The 21,104-nt window shown below is 46.5% G+C and overlaps 1 protein-coding gene across 2 annotated transcripts in view; it reads right to left on the reverse strand.

The window, feature by feature from the left end:
• Positions 1–21,104, reverse strand: part of TDP1 (tyrosyl-DNA phosphodiesterase 1) — a 1,670,976-nt gene that overhangs the window by 778,592 nt on the left and 871,280 nt on the right. For both annotated transcript variants that reach the window (XM_069637461.1, XM_069637460.1), the window contains exon 13: positions 13,684–13,791. In XM_069637461.1, the coding sequence (XP_069493562.1) occupies positions 13,684–13,791 (108 nt within the window). The remainder of the gene's footprint in view (positions 1–13,683; positions 13,792–21,104) is intronic.

Genomic DNA, 21,104 nt, shown 5'->3' on the forward strand with positions numbered 1-21,104 from the left:
TGGCAAAGTCCTGAGCAGTAGTGAGGGTAAGGAGGGAGCTTTATTTTATAAACACAGGGCCCGATGGAGTGAATATGCATGATAGATTGGGATAGTCAAATGGGGTTGCCAGAGCAGTGTCAAACTCAACAAAGGTGAGTTTGGCAGAGGGGGTAAGTGAGAGAACGAGAGCTTGGAGAGAATGGGCCTCATTACACGGTAGGCGGTAGGGATTTAACATTACCGGTAATGGAATACCGGTAACGTTAAATCCCCATGCGAATTACGACCCGACTCACCGCTATTAGCGGCACCGCTAAGTACGGTGCCACTAAAAGCGGCCAGTCCTCGTGCGAGCGACCCACCATCCCATAAATTACGCCATGCCGCTATTAGCACAGCATCACAAGGCGAGTGGACATGCCAATAGCGGCATGGTAAATCCCCCAAAACCCCTTACCGCCATGGCGCAAATACCGGCATCGCGAACCACACGTTAAGAGAACTGAGCAGTGTTCCCACCTGCCACAGGTGGACACAATCAGCACAGGTGGAGGCAATGGAGACTGTGGCAGCTCAAAAGGAGCACACCACATCCCTTCACACACCCCTTCCCACACCAAGATGGTTCCAATACTAGCAGCATTACATGGGCTGGAGGACAGCTGCAACAACAACAGGCAGCACAAAGGAGACGCAGGGGGAAGAGGAGGAGGGCAAGACAGGCACAGCAAGCACCACCACGGCACCTAATCATACCACAGAGGCACCCACCAATCCCCAGGATCAGAGCCAGTCCATTTAACCTAACCCCTGAGCAGATATACACCCTGTAACGTCTTGACCGGGATACCATCACCAGCATCGTGGACATGATAGACAACGACATTGTGAGCCTCATAGACATCAGAACTGCCATCCCCCCCTCTATTCAAGGTGGTGGCTGTGCTCCACCTCCTGGCCACAGGCACCTACCAGCATACAGTGGGCCAGATGCATGGCATCTCCCAACCAGTATTCTCATGCACGCTGAATCAGGTACTCGATGCCCTCCTGAAGCATGCACCTGAACACATATCCATGCCACGGACTGCCCAGGAGATTGCAAACACCAAAGTTGGCTTCTATTCACTGGCAGGCATCCCCCGACTGTACACATATGGAATTGGTGGATCCACATCGCAATGAAGTGGTCTACCGAAACAGGAAGCAATTCCACTCCATCAATGTCCAAATGGTATGTGACGCCAACAAGATAATCACACATTGCTGTGCCCGATTTCCCGGATCAACCCATGATTCCATGGTCCTGCGGAACTCAACTATCCCACGCTACATGGAGCGACAAACCGCACAACGTTCGTGGCTACTTGGTGAGTAGCAGGGCAAGCACATGGCAGTGTGATTGGGGGGGGGAGATACATACTCCAACTGGGTGTGATTGGGGGGAGAGATACATACTCCAACTGGGTGTGATTGGGGTGGGGGGAGATACATACTTCAACTGGGTGTGATTGGGGGGGAGATACATACTCCAACTGGGTGTGATTGGGGGGGGAATACATACTCCAACTGGGTGTAGCTTGTCGTCTGTCTGCAAAATGCACATACAGATGTACGCCAATGTCCATCTGGGAAGGCCGCAACGTACTTGAGATGAAACGACATGCAAGTATGAGCTACACAACACAGGTGACATTTCAGGTCTAGTAACATCAAACATCCATCCACATATACATTGCACAACATTCCACGCCACAAAATACCCAGATTTCATACGTGCCATCAAGATAGTCATCCTGAATCAGTCCAGCACAACATCAATAATGCAATGTGCCCTATGATGCATGCAAAGGGATCAGCCATAGACATAGCATTTTGCCACGCACCTTTACCACCACTGAAGTGATGCCTCACTACATGGCAACATCTATGTTGGAATGGCAGTACAACAACAGTGAGGAACCAAATCTGCCTGGGCCCAGGGACACCTAAGACCTCGCCTCACACAGGACATGTCAATTACTGTTAGAGGCAATAATGGGGCATGTCTACTTGCAGGGTCGAGCTCACCCTTGCACATTGCTGTCACACGGACCATCTGCATGTATGCTGTTGACTGTGTACTTGAATCACAATGCAATGTCAATTTGTGTGATATGAACAGGCCGCTCTTGAGGTGAACAGTAACAGGACCCCATTCGTTCCCCCATACAGGTGATGCGGGCTATCCCCTGAAGAGCTGGCTCCTCACACCTGTACGGAACCCACAGAACAGGCACAAAGAGGAATACAATCGTGCACATACCCATACCCGCATCGTGATCGAGCAGACTTTTGGCCTTTTGAAGTCACAGTTTAGGTGCATTAGCAGGTCTGGTGGCGCTCTCCTGTATGGCCGTGAGAAGGTGGCCAAGATCACCATGGCATGTGCCATGCTGCACAATATGTGTATCAGACGGAATGTGCCACTGCCCCCTGATGTTGAAATAGAAGAACCTGATGAGGATGATGATGTTGATGAGGACGGAGGTGAAGGGGATGCAGGTCTTGCAAGAGGGGATGGGCAGGAGAGACGTGCTGTGAGACAGCATCTGATCAACCAAATATTCTGAGGAACATGTTTTGGTACTGTCACATGGATATGGGTAGTAATGCACTGGTGTATGTTTAGAATCACGCAATGAACCCTGTCTCTAATAAAGTACACAAACACAATGAAGATGTCCAAGCCTGTGTTTTGATCCGACACCAGTGTATTAAGTAACGGAAAGATGAAAAATTGCATGTCCCCAAACGTCCCACCACCCTTCCACCCACCCCCCATAACACCCTTCCACCCACCCCCACAACAGACCCATAACACCCTTCCACCCACCCCCCACAACAGACCCATAACACCCTTCCACCCACCCCCCACAACAGTTCCTCATGTGTCTGCCATGTTTGCGTTGGCCCATGCACGCAGAAGAATCACCATTAACCCCCTATTGGCCATTGTCTACAGCAGCATTTGGAGGATGGCCAGACATGCGCCTGGTGGTGCGTGTTGAGCGGCGGAGGGGGCTTGTCTGCGTTGGACCGGCGGATGACGACGTGGCAGACTGTCCTGGTGGTGTGAAGTGGCGGTCCATTGTGTCAGCTATTCGAGTGAGGACCTCCCTAAGTCTGCCCATCTCCTCACACAGCCTGTCAGTACAGGCCTCCATCCTCTCACTGGAGTGCCTTGCCGTCTCCACAATATCTTCCCTGAGATGGGCAGCCTCCTCAACATGCTGGCCAACCTGCACAGTTAGTTCCTGTTGACGCTGCCGGATGGTGGCCAGCTCGAGGGTAGTGCTGGGTGATGGTGTAGTGGCTGCTGTGCCCTCAGATGCATCCATGACAGCAGGTGAAGCCACCATGGGGGACTGAAGTGTCAAGGGACTGAGGAGTAGCAAGGGCCTGTGATGTATCTAGATGTGCACTTTGGCAGGTGGTGGTGGTCCATGAAATCCACAATAAAGGACATTCTCCTCATGACCCTATCGAAACTTTCTGGGGTCCACTCAGATGACTATGGGGGTATGATTGACTTGTAAGGGTTGAGATTGTTTGTGATGCATGGCCCCTGAAAGGGTGTCCTTAGAGGGCTCCTTACAGCCACTATCTTGTGAGGTAGAGGGCTGGGAAGGTATGGGGTGTTGAGGATTTGTGTGTTTTCTATGTCTTGGATTTTAAAAGTGTGGCTGGGTCATGCATTTGTATGCGTTCCCTCATTTTAGACAAGTTTTAGGGGGCGCCAAAATGCTTTTCGATGCTTGCCCTTCTGTGCATGAATGGAGGGCCTTTTTAGGTGCGGTGTCTGAAACGGGCCTGGTCAGCTTCTGTTTAGGAGACCTGTCGTGCAGCGAACACAATGACCCAGGGGACAGGGATGACTTGGAGGACCTCTCCTTTGCGTGGCTATGAACGGTCGAGGACATGGCGACATCCGGCCGTGTGTTGTGTGTTTAGTGTGGGGTGATGTGCAAGTGCCTTTGCCACCGGGTGATTTCTCCATCACAGGAACACTGGCCTGCTTGTTGGAGCCAGGGACACGCACATGGGATTCCTTTGAACCCTGATCGCCCTCAGCCTCACTTAGGACGTCGATGATGCCTTCACTGGATTCCCCCACCACGTCAATGGTGGCCTCGGCCTGCATGGCGTGGGAGCCCCAGCGTTTAGTTCGACAGACCTTCAGGGTTTTAGGGCAAAAAAGTCAGCAAGACTTGCAGTTCTTTTCGGGGTGGACTCTCGGCAGACAGTGATTGCACACTTTGTGCGTGTCGTTCCATGGGTATTTGCTGTTACAGAATGGGCAGAACTTAAATGGTGTGTTTTCCATGGTGAGTGGAAAAGGCAGCACAGTGATGAAAGGGTCAGAAGAGTCATTCTCTAAAGGTATAGAAGTGTAGGATCCCCCTCCCCATTCTCCCTACTGTGAAGGGCCATGGCCCGGTGAGGCCTGTGTAGGCTGCAGTCATTGTTCGTCGAGGCGGTTGTAGGGTCGTCGATGATGGAGCCAGCCGCCAAAGCAGTCGTTAGGTCTGAACCCTGTCTCTAATAAAGTACACAAAAACAATGAAGATGTCCAAGCCTGTGTTTTGATCCGACACCAGTGTATTAAGTAACGGAAAGATGAAAAATTGCATGTCCCCAAAACGTCCCACCACCCTTCCACCCACCCCCCATAACACCCTTCCACCCACCCCCACAACAGACCCATAACACCCTTCCACCCACCCCCCACAACAGACCCATAACACCCTTCCACCCACCCCCCACAACAGTTCCTCATGTGTCTGCCATGTTTGCGTTGGCCCATGCACGCAGAAGAATCGCCATTAACCCCCTATTGGCCATTGTCTACAGCAGCATTTGGAGGATGGCCAGACATGCGCCTGGTGGTGCGTGTTGAGCGGCGGAGGGGGCTTGTCTGCGTTGGACCGGCGGATGACGACGTGGCAGACTGTCCTGGTGGTGTGAAGTGGCGGTCCATTGTGTCAGCTATTCGAGTGAGGACCTCCCTAAGTCTGCCCATCTCCTCACACAGCCTGTCAGTACAGGCCTCCATCCTCTCACTGGAGTGCCTTGCCGTCTCCACAATATCCTCCCTGAGATGGGCAGCCTCCTCAACATGCTGGCCAACCTGCACAGTTAGTTCCTGTTGACGCTGCCGGATGGTGGCCAGCTCGAGGGTAGTGCTGGGTGATGGTGTAGTGGCTGCTGTGCCCTCAGATGCATCCATGACAGCAGGTGAAGCCACCATGGGGGACATTATGGCTAGAATGTTGTCCTCACCAGTAACATCAGACCCAGGTGTCTGGAATGGTGCTGGCTCAGGGATTCTAGGGGGGCTTGGGGTGTGCATCTCCATTGTGCCAACTGGTGTGTCCTCAAGATCAGATAGGGGGGCAGTGGCGGCTGCCTCTCCTGCGGAGCTTGGCGCAACTGATGGTGGGCCCTCGGTGGCTGGTATTGGTGGTTGTGGGTTCACCTCCGGTGGTGGGGCTGTAGTTAGTGGTGTGGCTACTTCTATCCTGGCAGTGGCACTCCTCCGATGCTTGACACTCATCAGGTGGAACCTTCCCCCCTTGCCCCTTGCTGTCGTGGGGGTGTCCTCAGAGTCCTGTGCCCTTGGTCTCTTACTTGTAGGCAGTGCCTGGGATGCATTTGCGGCATCCTCACCGTCTGTATGTGAGCCTGTCAGGGACAAGAAGGGGGATGGCATTGGTTACGTTTCTATGTACTTCATGCAGAATACATCAATAATGCAGTTGTGGCTATTGGGACTTAATAGTTGTGGATGCAGGTGATGTGTCAGTTCAGTGCCTCATCCATGCATGGTTGTGTTTGGCACTTGTCTCTGGTGATGTGTGCATGTGTGTGTTTGGGTCTGACACTGACATGGGCAGGGATGGATGCATGTGTGGATGTGTGTCCATGCATGAGAGGATTCTGGGCTCACATTTGGGGGGAACAGTACATTCACATAGCATCCTGTCATGTGTGCACTCACCTCCATCCGAAGTGGTTCCCACGCCTTGCTCCATAGTGCCTACTCCCTCAATGGATTCCACTGTGATTAGGTTTCCACAGGTCTCCTCCCATTCCTTTAGTTTGATGGGTGAACCGGCTCCACCTGCATTGGCTATTCGGTGGTTTTCGGCAAGGATGCCCCTCACCCGCAGTGTGAGGTCGTCCCACCTGACTTTCACTGCAACTTCATCCCAGATGGCCTTTTTTTTTTAGTAGTGTCGGCCGCCGCATGTCGTTGACAAAGACAACCTCGGCATTGTCAGCCAGGGTCTGGGTCAGCATATTCAACTCCTCTGATGTAAATTTTTCTTTGCGCTGCCTGTCAGTGCTTTTTTTAAATGCCTTGGGCATGTTGAAGGTGTCCCTGATGATTTGCAACTGCAACCTACTCCAAACAGGTCCAGGGGGCAGAGGATGGCAATGGATTGTGTTTTTAAAGATGGCCGCGGTGCTCTTTCCCATTCCTGTGCGATGACGCTATTTCCGCTTCCACAATTTAACAGTCACCACTAATTGCGGTGACCGCTATTTGCATGCAGCATGAGGGCGGAGGTGCAATCTGCACTTTCGTCGAGGGCGGTAAGTGACTTTTTTGGGTCTTTAACGGCATGGCGGTAGGGTCTTTACCGGCATGGCGCTATGCTCGTGTCCGCGTACTCGTAATGGTACGCTATTAGTGCCCTCTTGCGAGGGCGGACAGGTTAAGAGCGCCATGCCGGTAATTTGAGGTTTTTACCGCACAACGTGTAATGAGGCCCAATGTCTTGACTTGTCAATGTATGATAGCGAGGAATCAGTCTTAAACTTTCTTTTTATTGATAATGAAGGAGGAGCACAAGTTGTGGTGGAAGGTGATAATGAAATTGATGAGTGAGTGATCAGGGGGAGGGGGATCAACAGAGGGAGCAAAACAGTTCTGAATGGAGGACAGCAAGATGGGATCTATGGAGCAGAGTTGAATAGCAGTGCGTAGGTTATTTAAGGTGAAAAAAACAGATAAACAACCAACAAAAAACATATATATATATATATATAAGTGTATCTTAGTATCAATTAATAGGCATCATCCAGTAACCTGATGTACACTCAATCAGGACAAAACTGATACAGAGCTTTTACGGAACACTCCTTCCACAATGTAGTAGGCTTGCTGTGCTTGCACATACGTGCATAGATGACTTGTCAGTAACATACAGCAAAGTGCAACGTGGTAAAGCCACATAAGCACAAACCAGACGTCTAGTACGTGTTACGTCAGAATGTCATGTTGCATCATCACATGCATCGGACTACGAAACAATGTATTCATTAGTGAAAAGTACACGCAAGTGCTTTCACGTTACAGCCAGCCGACTGAAACATATGTGAAACGAGTGCAAAAGTCAGAAATGTAGAGAATTCTCTTCATGGACATGCTTAATGCATTTTAAACTGTACTAATGCTCACACAGACAGAAACAGAACAAACTAGTGAGCTATACCTACAATTCTGTTGATGAAGAAGTAATTGACGTGCATAACGTCATAGATAATCTGAACTCATTTGCTGTAACTGCACGTTAAAAGTTGAATTCACATTCTTCAGATTAGATCTGTTAAAGACTCACCTGGTAGGAAAGTATACATTTTTGATAAGTGGTATGTTAGCAATGATATTGAATGGTCATCGTTCTCATCCGCATATAAATCTGTGTCTTGTTACTAACTGAATTCAATGTACCTGCAAAGCTCACTCTCGTTACATATATAAAGTAACATTATATCTTAAATTATCTGTGCTGGTATTTATCTACCAAGCTCCATGAAATACAGTGACTAATGTTGACATTAAATAGCGTACATGCTTAGCTCATAGAACCAGATAATATCTGTGCCAGGTCAACTTCTAGAATAAAAAAGATGTCAGAGCACTTTGTGCCACAGATTTTGTTTCATATCTGACAAATATTATCTAATCTCAAATCTTTAAGGATAACATTATTTTGCAATGAGAATAGTAGATATGTATAGTTAACTGGTTATCCAAGAACAAAGAAACATCAATCATGTTATAAGTAAAATACCATGATGATCATTGCCAATTAGAAGATCAACCTATAGTAACTCTGTTTCCCACCATATATCGTAAAAAGGAATTCACCTTTGAAAATCTGTTGTTGCATATTTTACAAATATGTATATTGCATCTAAGATATATCTCTAGTTACAAATCAAAAGGGTATACATTGTATGGTACAAATACCAAAAGGTACTCAGTAATAGATATATTGTCGAGTTACACGAAGACATGGAACAAATTAACAATAACTTTCTAATCAGTTTGGCAAACATCGCAAAGAGGAAAAGCTCAATAACAAAAACTCCAAAACTCAACGCCTGTTTCAAAGTTATGATCCCATTCCTGTGAAATTTCTGTCTTCATTCCTGTCGTGTTACTTCAACATACAGTTTATCATAAGCATTATGACATAGTACATATTTTTGAATAAGTGGTCAAAGTCTGTGCAATATTCATAACTTTAATTGTTGTCATTTTGCCTCACCACACTACATCTTTCATATGAAAATCATGGGCATTTCCACGCGCCAGTTTCCAACTGGCGCCTGGTAACACTTTCTGCTGTACAGGTGCCATACAAATGTTCAATACATAAAAAAAAAATAGCCATCATGGTATAGTGCATATTTTGAAATAGTAATCACATTCTATACAGTGTTCATCACTTTTACTGTTATTTTGCCTCACTGCACTACATATTTCATATAAAAATGTATTGTCAGTGACCTACAAAAAAAAACTATGCGGGCTGAGATCTTCATTCATCCTGTCCGGGAAAACAGTATTTAATCAATATATCCAATAAGATTCTTGTTGTTTTAAAGTTATTTGGATACCAGAGAGCGGTCAGACAAGCAGAGTGCAGAAGTAAACAATGGGCGTTAGTCATATTGGTGAGGTTGAGGTCCCCATAGATCAAGATCTGAGAAGAAGGAATGATGCAGAGTGCCAGGTAAGCAGTAGATATGAAGAATGAGGGCTTGGACAGATATGCGTTTGAAGGAAGTGGGAGAATGCCGGGGGCGGGGGCAATATGGGCCGATGGTGTACCCTTACTAACCATCCGATCGACACACCACCTTTTCTTGTTAGATTAGGGGAGTGGGAAAAGGAAGTGAGTTCGGCAACCGGAGTTACAAGGGGGAATCCCCATTTCAGTGATGGGCATCTCATAGAGTTTGAAGTGATGGAAGTCAAAGTGGTCTGTGAGATATAACATTTTATTGCAGAATGACTGGTTATATCAGAGAACCGGAGGGATTTTGGTTGGGGAATGGGAGGATAAAGAGTTATTTTTTGGCATTTATAGAGATCACTAAACACATAGGCATCAAGGTGCTGGTTAGATAAGTGCAAACATCATAACACATCAAAACACATTACAGAGATCGTTTGTTCAGAGACATGGGAGAAAGAGTCTTATTGAGGGGGGTCCAAGCAATAGAGCCTCGAGGGCAAATTGCAAAGTTGTAAGGTGTTTCCAAAAACCCAATATGATTGTTCATAGCTAATGTTTTGGGGAAGGGTGATCTGGTTCTTAGAAGCGATGACCGGGAAGTTCAGTCCACCTGCTCTCCTAAGTCTGAATCCCGGGGTGAACCGGTTAGTTGGTGTAGAGCGACTGTGTAAGTCTGGTTGACTGGACCTTTAAGATTTTTTTGTGACAAGTATCTCGGTGCAGTGTTTGCAATGCATATGTGAGTAATAGCCAGTTTTGAAGATGATCTACTCGCGCATGTCGTGCCAATGTGCACTTCTTCTAGCTGCATTGAAATATGCCGCCTTGGGATATTCAAAGCAGCCCTGAGGGCATTGTTCTATATGATCTGCAGTTTATTGAGATTCCAGGCGGATGTGCCTGCATATAGAGCATTGCAGTAGTCCAGTCTAGACCCTACGAGGGGCTGGGCAATAGGGAGGCAGCTGTCTGCCGACAGAAAGAGTCTGCAGGCAGTAATCAGTTTCCTAATATGAGCAGCGGAAGATGAAATGGCGTTGACCTGCCTGTTTAGTGACAGGGTAACATCTAGGTGAACACCCAAGGTTTTGACAGAGTTTAAAACTGGTATAGTGATGTCATCAATGGTAAATGACTTAGTGGTTTGTGTGCCAGTCAGGAAGATTTCGGTCTTGTCGTCGTCGAGGCAAAGCAAGTTGGAGGCCATCCACACTTGGATGGTTTTATAGATGGCCTGCAATGTGTTAGAGTCAGTGGTGTAGTTACCTGAGAGGGGCAGGAGAATGTGCATGTTGTACGCATAATTTGTGTGGGAAATGGCCTGGTCATCTAGGATGTTGAATTAAGGTTTGGTGAATTTGTTGTACAGGGTGGGTGAGACACAGGTGCCTTGGGGAGCACCACAGGAAATTGGGGCGGGTGGGGCTTTATCAGAGAAGACCCTGAAGGATCTAATAAATAGGAAGAGGAGATCCAGGCAGTGGCCTGTTCAGAGAAGTGAGCTGCTGAAGAAAGGTGTTGGCAAAGGATTTGGTGGTCTACAAGGTCAAAGGTTGCTGACAGGTCCAGTAAAAGTAGTATGGATACTTTGCCAGCGTGTTTGTGATTTTTTAGGTCTGATAGGGCCGATTCAGTGCCACGTCTAAAACCCTGATTGCCCTAGATATAGGTGGTTCTTCACTTCCAAAAAGGATTAGATTTGGATACAAGCTGCTCTGTCAAGTTTTTTAAGGAGGAAAGGGACGGTGGTAATAGGGCAATAGTTAGTAGGGATGTCCGGGTCTACAGTAGGTTTTTTCAGAAAGGGGAGAACCCATGCATCCTTTAGGATGGTACTGTGTTTGTGGCGAACGTGGCATTGATCAGCGAAGAGAGGAACGGAGCAAGTGCTTCAGCGCAGTCCTTAATCACTGCCGCTGGGCAGATGTGCCCTTGGCATCGCAACGGTTTAAGACGTTTGATGCATTGTATGGTCTCTACTTCCGAAATTGGTTTAAAGTTGAATGCTGGGGAGTTGTGTGTAGTGGGGCGTAAGGCAGCGTCTACCCCTACCCGTCAAGCTAGAGGCCAGGGTGTTTTTCTTTAATAGAATCTTCTTCTGGAGCGAGACCAGTTTGTCCAACAGGGCATTTTGGATATTAACACACCAGGACCTGTCTTTGCAGCAGCGGGTTGGGGAAGGCGTGGAGGTTTCTAATTCCTGTAAAATGGCAAAGAGCTCACGAGAGCTGGAGTTACATTGGCAATTCTTAAGTTGTAGGTGGATTTGATTAGGCCACCCTTTTGTGCCCGGCTTCTGCAACTATGTACCTATATAGATTGCTGTAATGTGACTTATCTATTGTAACTACTGTACTACACAGGTCACTGGAGGTGAAGGATTTGCTCACTAATAAGCACTTCAAACCATTGAGTTTGTGCTGCTTATACCACCTAGAATATTTTACTTTAAGTTTATGAACAGCTCAAGACCACTAATAAAGACTGGTCATATTTATGAAAACCTGTGTACTCTAATGTTTAATAAGGTTACAAATAACGTATATGTTACACTTGAAGTGTTCTCTAGTGTACCCCTCCTGACAAGGACATAAGTCTCTTTTACCAAATTGACAGTAAAACAGTGAAATACCCAGGGAAGGACACCCCATGTATCCATGTAGGTGGATTATTTGGCTTGGAGCAGTGCGTTTTTGTAGTTTTTGCTGTAGCAGCGAAATGCGCTTTGTTGGACTCTGAAGGGGCGTTACTCTGGTTGGTCTTGGACTCTCGATTTTTCAGACGTAAGGCTTTCAGGTCAGGTGTGAAACAGGAGTTTACAGTGCAATAGGGGTTTGGCTTTTTGCTGGGTGAGCGGAGCTACAGTGTTGATGGCCTTGGAAATGGCTGAGTTGTAAATATCGAACATAGCAGCAGGGTCATCAGCAGGCGCTGGTAGGAAAATGATCATGTCCAGCAATAGCAGGATGCTGGTCGCAGTTATATTCCTAGAGGTCCGTGTTAGGGTGCAGACCCTAGGGTCTGTTGGGAGTAGACGTTGGCCTAGGTGCTGGTATTGTAAAGGGTATCACATTGTGGTCCGAGAAGGGGCATGGTGTATTGCAGGTGACAGTGACATTGCAATTCAGGTCCGCTAGCCAGTCGAGTATGCAGCCATTGGTGTGCATAGGGTGGAGTATGCGTTGAGTAAAGCCCAACGCGGTTAAGGAGTTAGCTAAGTTAGAGGGAGGAGTTACTAAAGGGTGACAATTGGGGTAAAGTTGCAAAGGATATGGCAAAAGAAAGGGATATGCCCAGAGCGCTGTTTAGAGGGTTTAAGAAGGATAGGAATGGGGAAAGAGTGGATAGGAGAGGGGAGGAGGATTACTGGGACCTATCAGAGGGTCAGCTGAGGGCCCATCAGAGAGAAAGAGAGATGACAGGAGGAATAGATTTGACCAGAGCACAGTGAGAAGAGGGATTGTAAGGAGAAGAGTGAGGATGGAGAAGTGTGAAGTCCTTAGGGACCACCGTGGGGTGGTGCTTACCTTGTTGAGTGGAGGAGACAGTTGGAGCAGGGGCAGTGGGCCTTGGCCCTTGCAGGCTTAAACATGCCATTCAGGAGTAGACCTTGACATAGGAGTCCATAGCAGTAGGCCCCAGGCTTGAAGGATGCTTGGGATGATACGGTAAGAGAAAGGCTGGTGCAAGTCATGTGGGACAGGGACCCAATGGAGGAGGACCAGGTGGCCCGGCCTGTTTTAGGTATGAATGCTGTCTGGCTTTTTGTAGGAGTAAGGATAGCGGTGAAAGAGGGAGCCTAGTGCCCGGCTGACATAAAAGCACAAGATGAATTCTCGGGCCTCGACTAGTGGTCCCAGCTCCTGTGTGGTGACCTCATAGAGGTCTCGACTTTCACCAAGTAACAAGGTCATGCCAGAGACTGTGGGCCGGGGGCTTCCCAGTCTTAAATTAAGTACTCAAATGAGCATAAATCTCTTCTCATGTATGTAAGTATCTGATTACAGGGAATACAATTCAAGGTCTGCCTTCTCCTCACCCCTCACCCACTCCAAGAATCTATTCCAGAGCTCACTCCAAACACTAGATCAGCAATATGCAACCTTTAGCTCTCTAGATGTTTTGGGCTACAACTCCCAGCAGCCCTATCCAGCATAGCCATTGGTGAGGGATCATGGGAGTCGTATTAGGAAACACATGGAGAGCCATAGGTTGCAGCTCCCTGTACTAAATGAAAGGGCAAACTCCATTCATAGATTGTTTTTTAACTGACAAGATACACACTCGAGGCAGATAGAATTCAGTACCTTAGGGCATGGGTCTGCAAATGTTGTACACATTCCAGAAGCACTAATCAGCATAGTCAGTGGCGAGAGATCATGACAGTTGTGGTCCAAGGCCTATGAGGAGTTGCAGACCCCTGCCCCAGCTAGGTTTCCCAGCAGGAAATCTGGAAATCAAATACTGACATATAATCTGCTGGTGCATACTAGCTGCTCTCAAAAACAAGTATTTTTTAAAACTATTCTGCATTCACCACTAGGTTGCACATCATGAAAACCATGTTAAAGACAGATACAAAACTCTATGAGAGTCCCAGAAACATTTAATTGCCTTACTTTACCTTGTCACTAAAAACCATGCGATCTTCTGGAAGTCGTGAGAAAGTCTCAGATATGTCTTGATGTGGGGCATGGCATTGCTGCGGCCTGACGTTTCTGCTGTCCACTTACTGCAAGTTGAGAAAAGGAAGAGACTTTACCACAGTAAGAATACACAACATATCAGCGAATTACACAGCTTATGACATACCCTCACATATGATCATAAAATACTAAAAAACAATCCCTTGTATAGACCACAAAAAAACAAACACCATCTACACGCTCACCATTTCCTAGACCCTCCCTCTCTCTGGTTCCCTTACTGTCCATCACACCCTCCTTACAGGTTGGGCCCATGCAATTATGCTTTTGGAGAAATAGGAGTTTCTCTTGAAGGATTTGAGATTCTATGTTGAAGCCAGTTTATGGCGCAATTATATGTTATGGTTAGGCTTTCCAATTTAGATTTAAACCGATAAAACTCAGTAAACCTCCACCAATATCAAATGTGTCCATCTTGGCGGATACCAGAAAAACTACATTTTCATGCCTACTGCCTAAATAAATCTGTGCTTTTTGTATTTGCTGCAGTTTGTACCATGGAGGCATACGGAAATGGCGGTAATAAAAGCTGCCGGTAGGACGCATGCCTTAATTGATGTTGAGTGCAGAACACAGTTTATTTATGTTTTATCAGCTTACCTATCAGCTTATCTCTAGAAAAGGCTGAGTCTGATGTTTTGCACTGCCGTTTATTGCTTCACGCCTGTACTCTCACTGAAGCAAAAATATCCATTCCCCTTTTCCAGTCAACCACCTCAAACATCAAATCGATCACTCAAACCCATAATTTCTCATTCACTTACATCTACTGCACAACTTTTTATTTTTAACATAATGTAGCGGACGTATTGCTTTACTTTAAGTGTAAGAAAAAGCTGGTATCCAACGGTTGTTTTTTCTGCAATGTCACTGAAACTGCAGAAACAACATCAGTGGGCTTTCTAAATGAAGAGAATACAAGTGGTAATGAAGGTAGGAGGTCAGAAATGTGACCAAGAACTAAATTACTATTCTTTTGTAACTTTATTGCATATATAAAAACAGTATGGCCTTTAAAGTAGTTCAAAGTTACCAAGTACAAAGAAGCAGATTCAAATAAACCTTTGGAAATCCTTCTGGGTATTACAGGAAATAAAGGCTGGTGACTGTCCCTCCAGTTTCCACCTCTTCCTGGGGACATGGGGCAATTAAATCAGTTCTGTATTTTAGTATTCTCAATAGTCTAGACTTTTGTCCAAAATGCTGTTTGAAGGCTTTCTGCAGTCCTATACACCATGACTAACCACCCACAATAAGAAAATACATGTCAGCACTTGCATTGCAACAAATCCCTAATGGAAAAAAATCACACTCCTGCAAACCAAAATTGAAACAAAAAAAATAGCCTTAAACGGGCCCAACCGACACCTAGCCCAATCACTTGCAAATCTGACGCGCTATTCGAATTTTCACCAATTTCGAACAGAGAAATTGAAAAAATCATCTCCAGCCTTAAACCTTCAAGATGTCAAAGTGACATTTGCCCGGCATCACTGATCAAAGACTGTGCAAGCAAATTGACCCCTTACATCACTAGATTAATCAACGCTTCCCTCGAAAGCGGCATCATCCCATCCAATCTTAAAGATGCTTGGGTTCTCCCGCTACTGAAAAAACCTACTCTAGACCCCAACATACCGACTAACTACAGACAGATAACCAAGTACCATTTCTCCTCACAATTTCAGATTCAAAACCACTTGGAAACTATCTCCTTGGCATCCGACAATCTGGTTTCCGCCCAAGACATGGGACGGAAACAGCAGTACTTGACCTCAAATACAAATGGATGAGCTGAAAGACAATGGTAACCTAGCGCACGTCCTCCTGTTGGAGCTCTCTGCTGCGTTTGACCTCGTCAATCACAATATTCTGTGCAATCACCTTGCCTTGGTAGCCCACTTCTCTCCGAACACAATCCAATGGATACAATCCTTCCTTATGGATAGAACCATAAGAGTTTTCTCTCCATTCTCAGCGGCTGCACCTGCCCTGGTTATGTGCGTAGTACCCCAAGGATCTTGCGTCTTCCAGACTCTTTACAACATATTCACAAATCCTCTATTCGGCCCACTTGATGAACTTGGTGTCACCTACACTAATTATGCAGATGACACCCACATCCTCATGCCTACCACCGGATGACATGACACTGACTCGGATTCCCTTAACAAAATCTATTAAACCATCCAGGCGTGGATGGCCCTACATGGGTTATGCCTCAACGACGATAAGACAGAACTCCTCCTCGTAGTCTCCCAACACTGTCTCAACAAACTAAGTAACCCCTTCGAATCACTTAACATAGATGGCAACATTATCAAGGTCTCAAAATAAGTAAAAACCCTCAGTTTTTACTTGGACTCCTCCTTAACCCTTACTCAACAAGTCATAACCCTTACTCGACAAGTCAACGCCACTGCATCAGCCGCAGCCTATACATCCAAGCTCATTACTTCCTGTAGACCTTTCTTATCATCTGACAGATGCATGACCTTAGCTAGAGACCTCATAATGACCAGACTAGACTACTCTAATGCTCTCTACGCAGGCACTAAGGTCCAGAACATCAATAAACTCCAGGTGTTACAAAACAATGCCCTGAGAGCAGCTCTGAACATACCTAAAAAGTCCCACATTTCAGCTACCAGAAGGAACACTCATTGGCTACATATCCTGGAGCGCATCCGATTTAAATCACTTGTAATGACACACAAATGCCTCAACAAACTATCACCCAAATATCTCACAGATAAATTCACACCCAACCATTCTATTAGGCCCACATGCTCAGCTTACGCACACTGCCTCGCCATACCACGCTTCAAGCTTCACAACTCCGGTGGCAGCAGCTTCCCTGTGGTGGCTGCCAAACTATGGAACAAACTACCAGCATCACTTAGATCTGAAAGTTCTTACTGGGCCTTCTGTAAACACCTCAGAACAAGACGCTTTACTCTGGAACTAATAAAATAATCTCTAGGCCCACCCTCTCACTCCCACAACACACAGCACCACAGACTTTGGCATTGCACCTGTACTGCACTGCACCAATGACTAGAATCCTCCTGCCTATGTAACCTGCAACACACAGACTTTGGCATTGCACCTGTACTGCACTGCACCAATGACTAGAATCCTCCTGCCTATGTAACCTGCAACACACAATGTGACTCATCATAATGACTAAGTACTGTACCATATTTACTATTAGAATAACCTGACTTGTCACAGTCACTAATTATTGTACTGTATTGGTCCGTACTAGTAACTTGTAATGTGAAACGTGACTCACCACATTTATTAAGTACTGAAATGCATTACCACTCAGAACTACCTAATTTGTAATGAACACCAAGTATTGTACCGTATTGTACTGTATTTAATTTTCATGCAACCCTGTAACCCTTGCAACTAGCAATGCTTGCTGTCTGTCAAGAAAAGAGCCTAGATGCCTTCCGACTTGGTGCACTATAGAAACTGCCAAATAAATAAATAAAGACATTGGGCATATGTTGTTCGAGTTCAAGTAAAGTAGTTTGAGGAGCATAGCCCTATCTGCCTTCTAGAACCCCTTCTTCAGGGTCTCAAGAATTGACCTACCCCTGCCCTCACAACTCCTCTTAGACTCTCCAACACCTTCGGTGCTGCAGCACCACCGCGTACCTTCACCAGCCTTCTGTGCCTGCCTTGAAAATAACTTGGATTGTCCGCTGGAACCTTACTGAACTGGCTAGCTGTTATCAAGACACCATGTCCTCTTATTCTAGTAGTATCTCCCTCTTCCCCTCTGGAGTTCACTTTCCCACTCCCTCAGTATGTCTATCTCCCCCTCCTGAGGCCCCCCTCCCAACTGCCAACCTTTTACTGAATCCCTTTAGGCACAATCATGTCCAAATATCGCTCTATCTCCATCTCTTTGGGCACATATGGCTCTACTCTGTGTTTCTCCATCATAATATTCCACGCTTTGGGCATGGTTAACTTAGCTCTCCAAATAGCTGGGTAACTTCTGGACCCCCTTTTCAATATCATGGGGTGACTGCTGCATCCCTCACAATATCAGGGTGTCCCCTCAACCTTTTTTCCAAATCTCTGGTTGACCATTGCACATCTCCTATTGCAAAGTCTCAGGGTGACTCCTGCACCACCCCCTTGAGAACTTAAGGTAACAGGTGCACCCCCTTTTCCAAATCTCTGGGTGATGCCTCCACCCCTTGCCGCAAATTTCCAGATGACCCCTACAATCTCTCCTAAAAACAATCTTTGGTTAACCCCTGCATCCTCTCCTGCAAATCCCCTCTCAATGATCCTCCACTTACACCTTGAACTGCCTGCTTTCCTCTTCTCTCTCTTCCTCAAACTCTTCTTCCAGGCGCCTTCTCCAATGGTTGATCTATGATGACTACTGAGCCAGACTTTGCTACCTGTCTTATTTGCGATATCTACTCCCCCTTAGCTAAGAATCCGGGCGAGGGTCTCCACATGTGTTATCTTGATCAAAGGTGTGCCCGACTGGTTAATATGACCTCAGTCAGGTATGTTAAGTAAGAATGAATGCAGTCCAACTGGTGTGGGACTACACAAGACTTATCTCTTGGTATTAGGTAACCCACCTTTCAATATAGGCCTGTACTACACAAGTTGGTAGTGTGACTGAGCAGCCAGGTTTATCTTAAAATGGTGTGAGCTGTAGAGCTGTACAATGAAATCAGTAAATACGGGTATCCAAGTAAACACTTACACACTTAAAGTTATATAATACATTATTTATTTACTTATGCACAAATATATTTGAAGCATTCTTTAAAATGCAGAATTTGTTTAAAGATTAATCCCAAGTTAGGATTGTGAAGAACTCATGGTGACAACAAGTAAGAGAGACACAAGTGATCACAGTTCAAGAGTGTTTATTGAACAATGAATGCTGTATGCAGGTTGGAACAGCACCTGATCGAAACCTAAATCTGAGATGGGAGCAAGCATCAACCATCAAATGAAAATAAAGCAGTACTAGTGGCGTTGTGTCAAAATAAAAGGGGCCTATACTAAGAAACCTATTGCCAAACCTCACATATTCAAAAAGCGGTGTGGGTTAGTTCTCAAGAAAAGAAAGACGTGTTCTTGAATAATATGTCAGGGTGTGGTAGCTTTGGTCTCCCTCGCCCACATGTTGGACTTGGGGTAAATTGGGAGCTTGGAGCACAGTACAGTGTTGGGCCTCTCCAACAGGAGATGACAGTTCCCATGGCAGTTATCAGGTCCGCCGATGGCCATGCTTGATCCTCTGTATGACCGCTTTGACCTATTTCACTGCCCCTCCTACAGCCTTCTGGTAATTGTAGTTTCGCTCAGATGGGGACATCAACCAGAGTCTCGTGAGTTTAGCACCCATGTGGTGCTGGTCTCCCTCTATAGCTGGTCTCCCCTTTAACACTTCTACAGTTCATTCAAAGTTCGTTGAACATGGTTCAAACGTGCCACTCCTGTAATTCTGACTCATCACAGCCCGGTTCTCCCCTCGACTCACCGGCTGTGATGAACCGCTTGGCTTTTGGCCGCTCTGGAGTCAAAGCCGGTACCACAGGCACGGGAGCTTCCCTCGCTCTTGCTCATCGGCGTGAGCTTGCCCTTTGTACCGTTGACATCCGTTGCAAGACACTTGTGCTATTGTTCCCGGTCTTAGACTCTCTTCTCTGCGGGTCTGTGACGAAAAGGGCAAGGTCACTTCTCTCCTTGCTACTCTGTCGATTCCTGCCGCCTTTCTCCTTCTCTTGAACTGCCGTGTGGTAGCTGTCTCGTCGTGCTGTCTGCCATGCTCGCCTTGCTCATTCTGCGCTCTCTTGCTCCACCTTTTATCCCTTTGGAAAAAAGGAAGGGCCTTCACGTGTGTGTGATCAAGTCAATTGCCTGACCCTTGTGTGGGGACATGTCAGGAAAACAGGTTTTACATTAGTCCATTGTCTTGGGTGTGACAAAGTACTTGTGTCAGAAAAGGGGGGGGGGGGGCGTCAGAGTATCCTACAGGACGGGATAGGGAAGGTTTGTGCATTGGACGAGAATGACCGGGATGAAGAACAGAACGGTAGTGTTCTGTCATAGTAGATTGGGTGTTCGGAAGATGACAATCAGAGGGACGGGATTGGTAGGGTTTGTGGGGCAAGCAAATGACCGGGATTATTAGTATAAAGTGAACAGGGGGAGGGGCGTGGCTAGGATGGCCATGTAAAGGGAAGTGCTCCGGAGGAGCTCCTTCGATCCTGTATTGATCCTGGGGAAAAAGTGCGCGCACGGATGCCTGCCAGCACTGTGAATTAACATCCGTGACCATGAAGGTGGGGTCCGTACTCGCTGAACTTTTGGTGCATGTGGGATGCACGGACACAAAGTTATACCCATTTGTATAACTGCGGGCCCGACTCGAAAAATGGAAACAAAATGGCCGCGGGAACAAAGGGATCATCGAGGGTCATGGGCGCGCCGCAGCGATAACTGACGGAAGGATCAGACGGTACCTGCAATGGATTTCAGGATCCTGTTTTAAGAAACAGACCCGAGAAGCGGAGGAAAGAAGGCAGACTTCCTGGGCCGCGCTTATGCTTTGCCAGCCGAGGGACAAGATCGAGACAGCAAGATGTCCAAAGAGGCGTGCGCCCGGAGCTCGAATACGCATAGATGGTAACTGACGCTGGGCCCGCAGTGAAGTCAGACCGAACTTGGAAGGTGCCCATGGAGTAAGGCAAAGACCGGAGTCATGACACCGAGAGTGCGCAAGTACGTGGGAGGACACAGCCCACTCTAAGGGTGAGGCGAGCGACCAAGACACACATGGGCATAGTCGCTATGGCCCTATACTGCCAAGAGTGGCCTGGTGCCACGCAGACCTTTGTGAAAATATACGGGAGGGAAAGCCCAAACTGAGCTCAGGACTAAGGGCTATCATTAGCGAGAAAACACAAGGGGGGTAGTCCTGGCTGAAACAGTCAAAGCTGATTGCAAGTAATTGGAATGCAAATAAAATTTAATATGTATCTAATCCTTTGTTATAGTACTTATTCGTATAAATCCAAAGGAAAGATGGGAAGGTACCAAGGAGAAAGAATATATACCACAAACATTTAATTAATATAAGACTGGGAGTATTTTTTATTTACTCTCCTCAGTCAAATGTTCATTTTTAAACAAACAAAGGTTGCATAGACCTGTAAATGGTACAAACATTGCATTATATAATATTTTCATTACTTCACATATTCAGACAAAGCAAAAACACATTGATGCATAGATCAACAGAACATTTTTGTTGTTCTAACACAGAACCTTGGATGGGTCTGACAAA

Source organism: Ambystoma mexicanum, chromosome 14 (assembly GCF_040938575.1).
Source record: "Ambystoma mexicanum isolate Mex_15411 chromosome 14, UKY_AmexF1_1, whole genome shotgun sequence".
Classification (NCBI taxonomy): Eukaryota; Metazoa; Chordata; class Amphibia; order Caudata; family Ambystomatidae; genus Ambystoma; species Ambystoma mexicanum.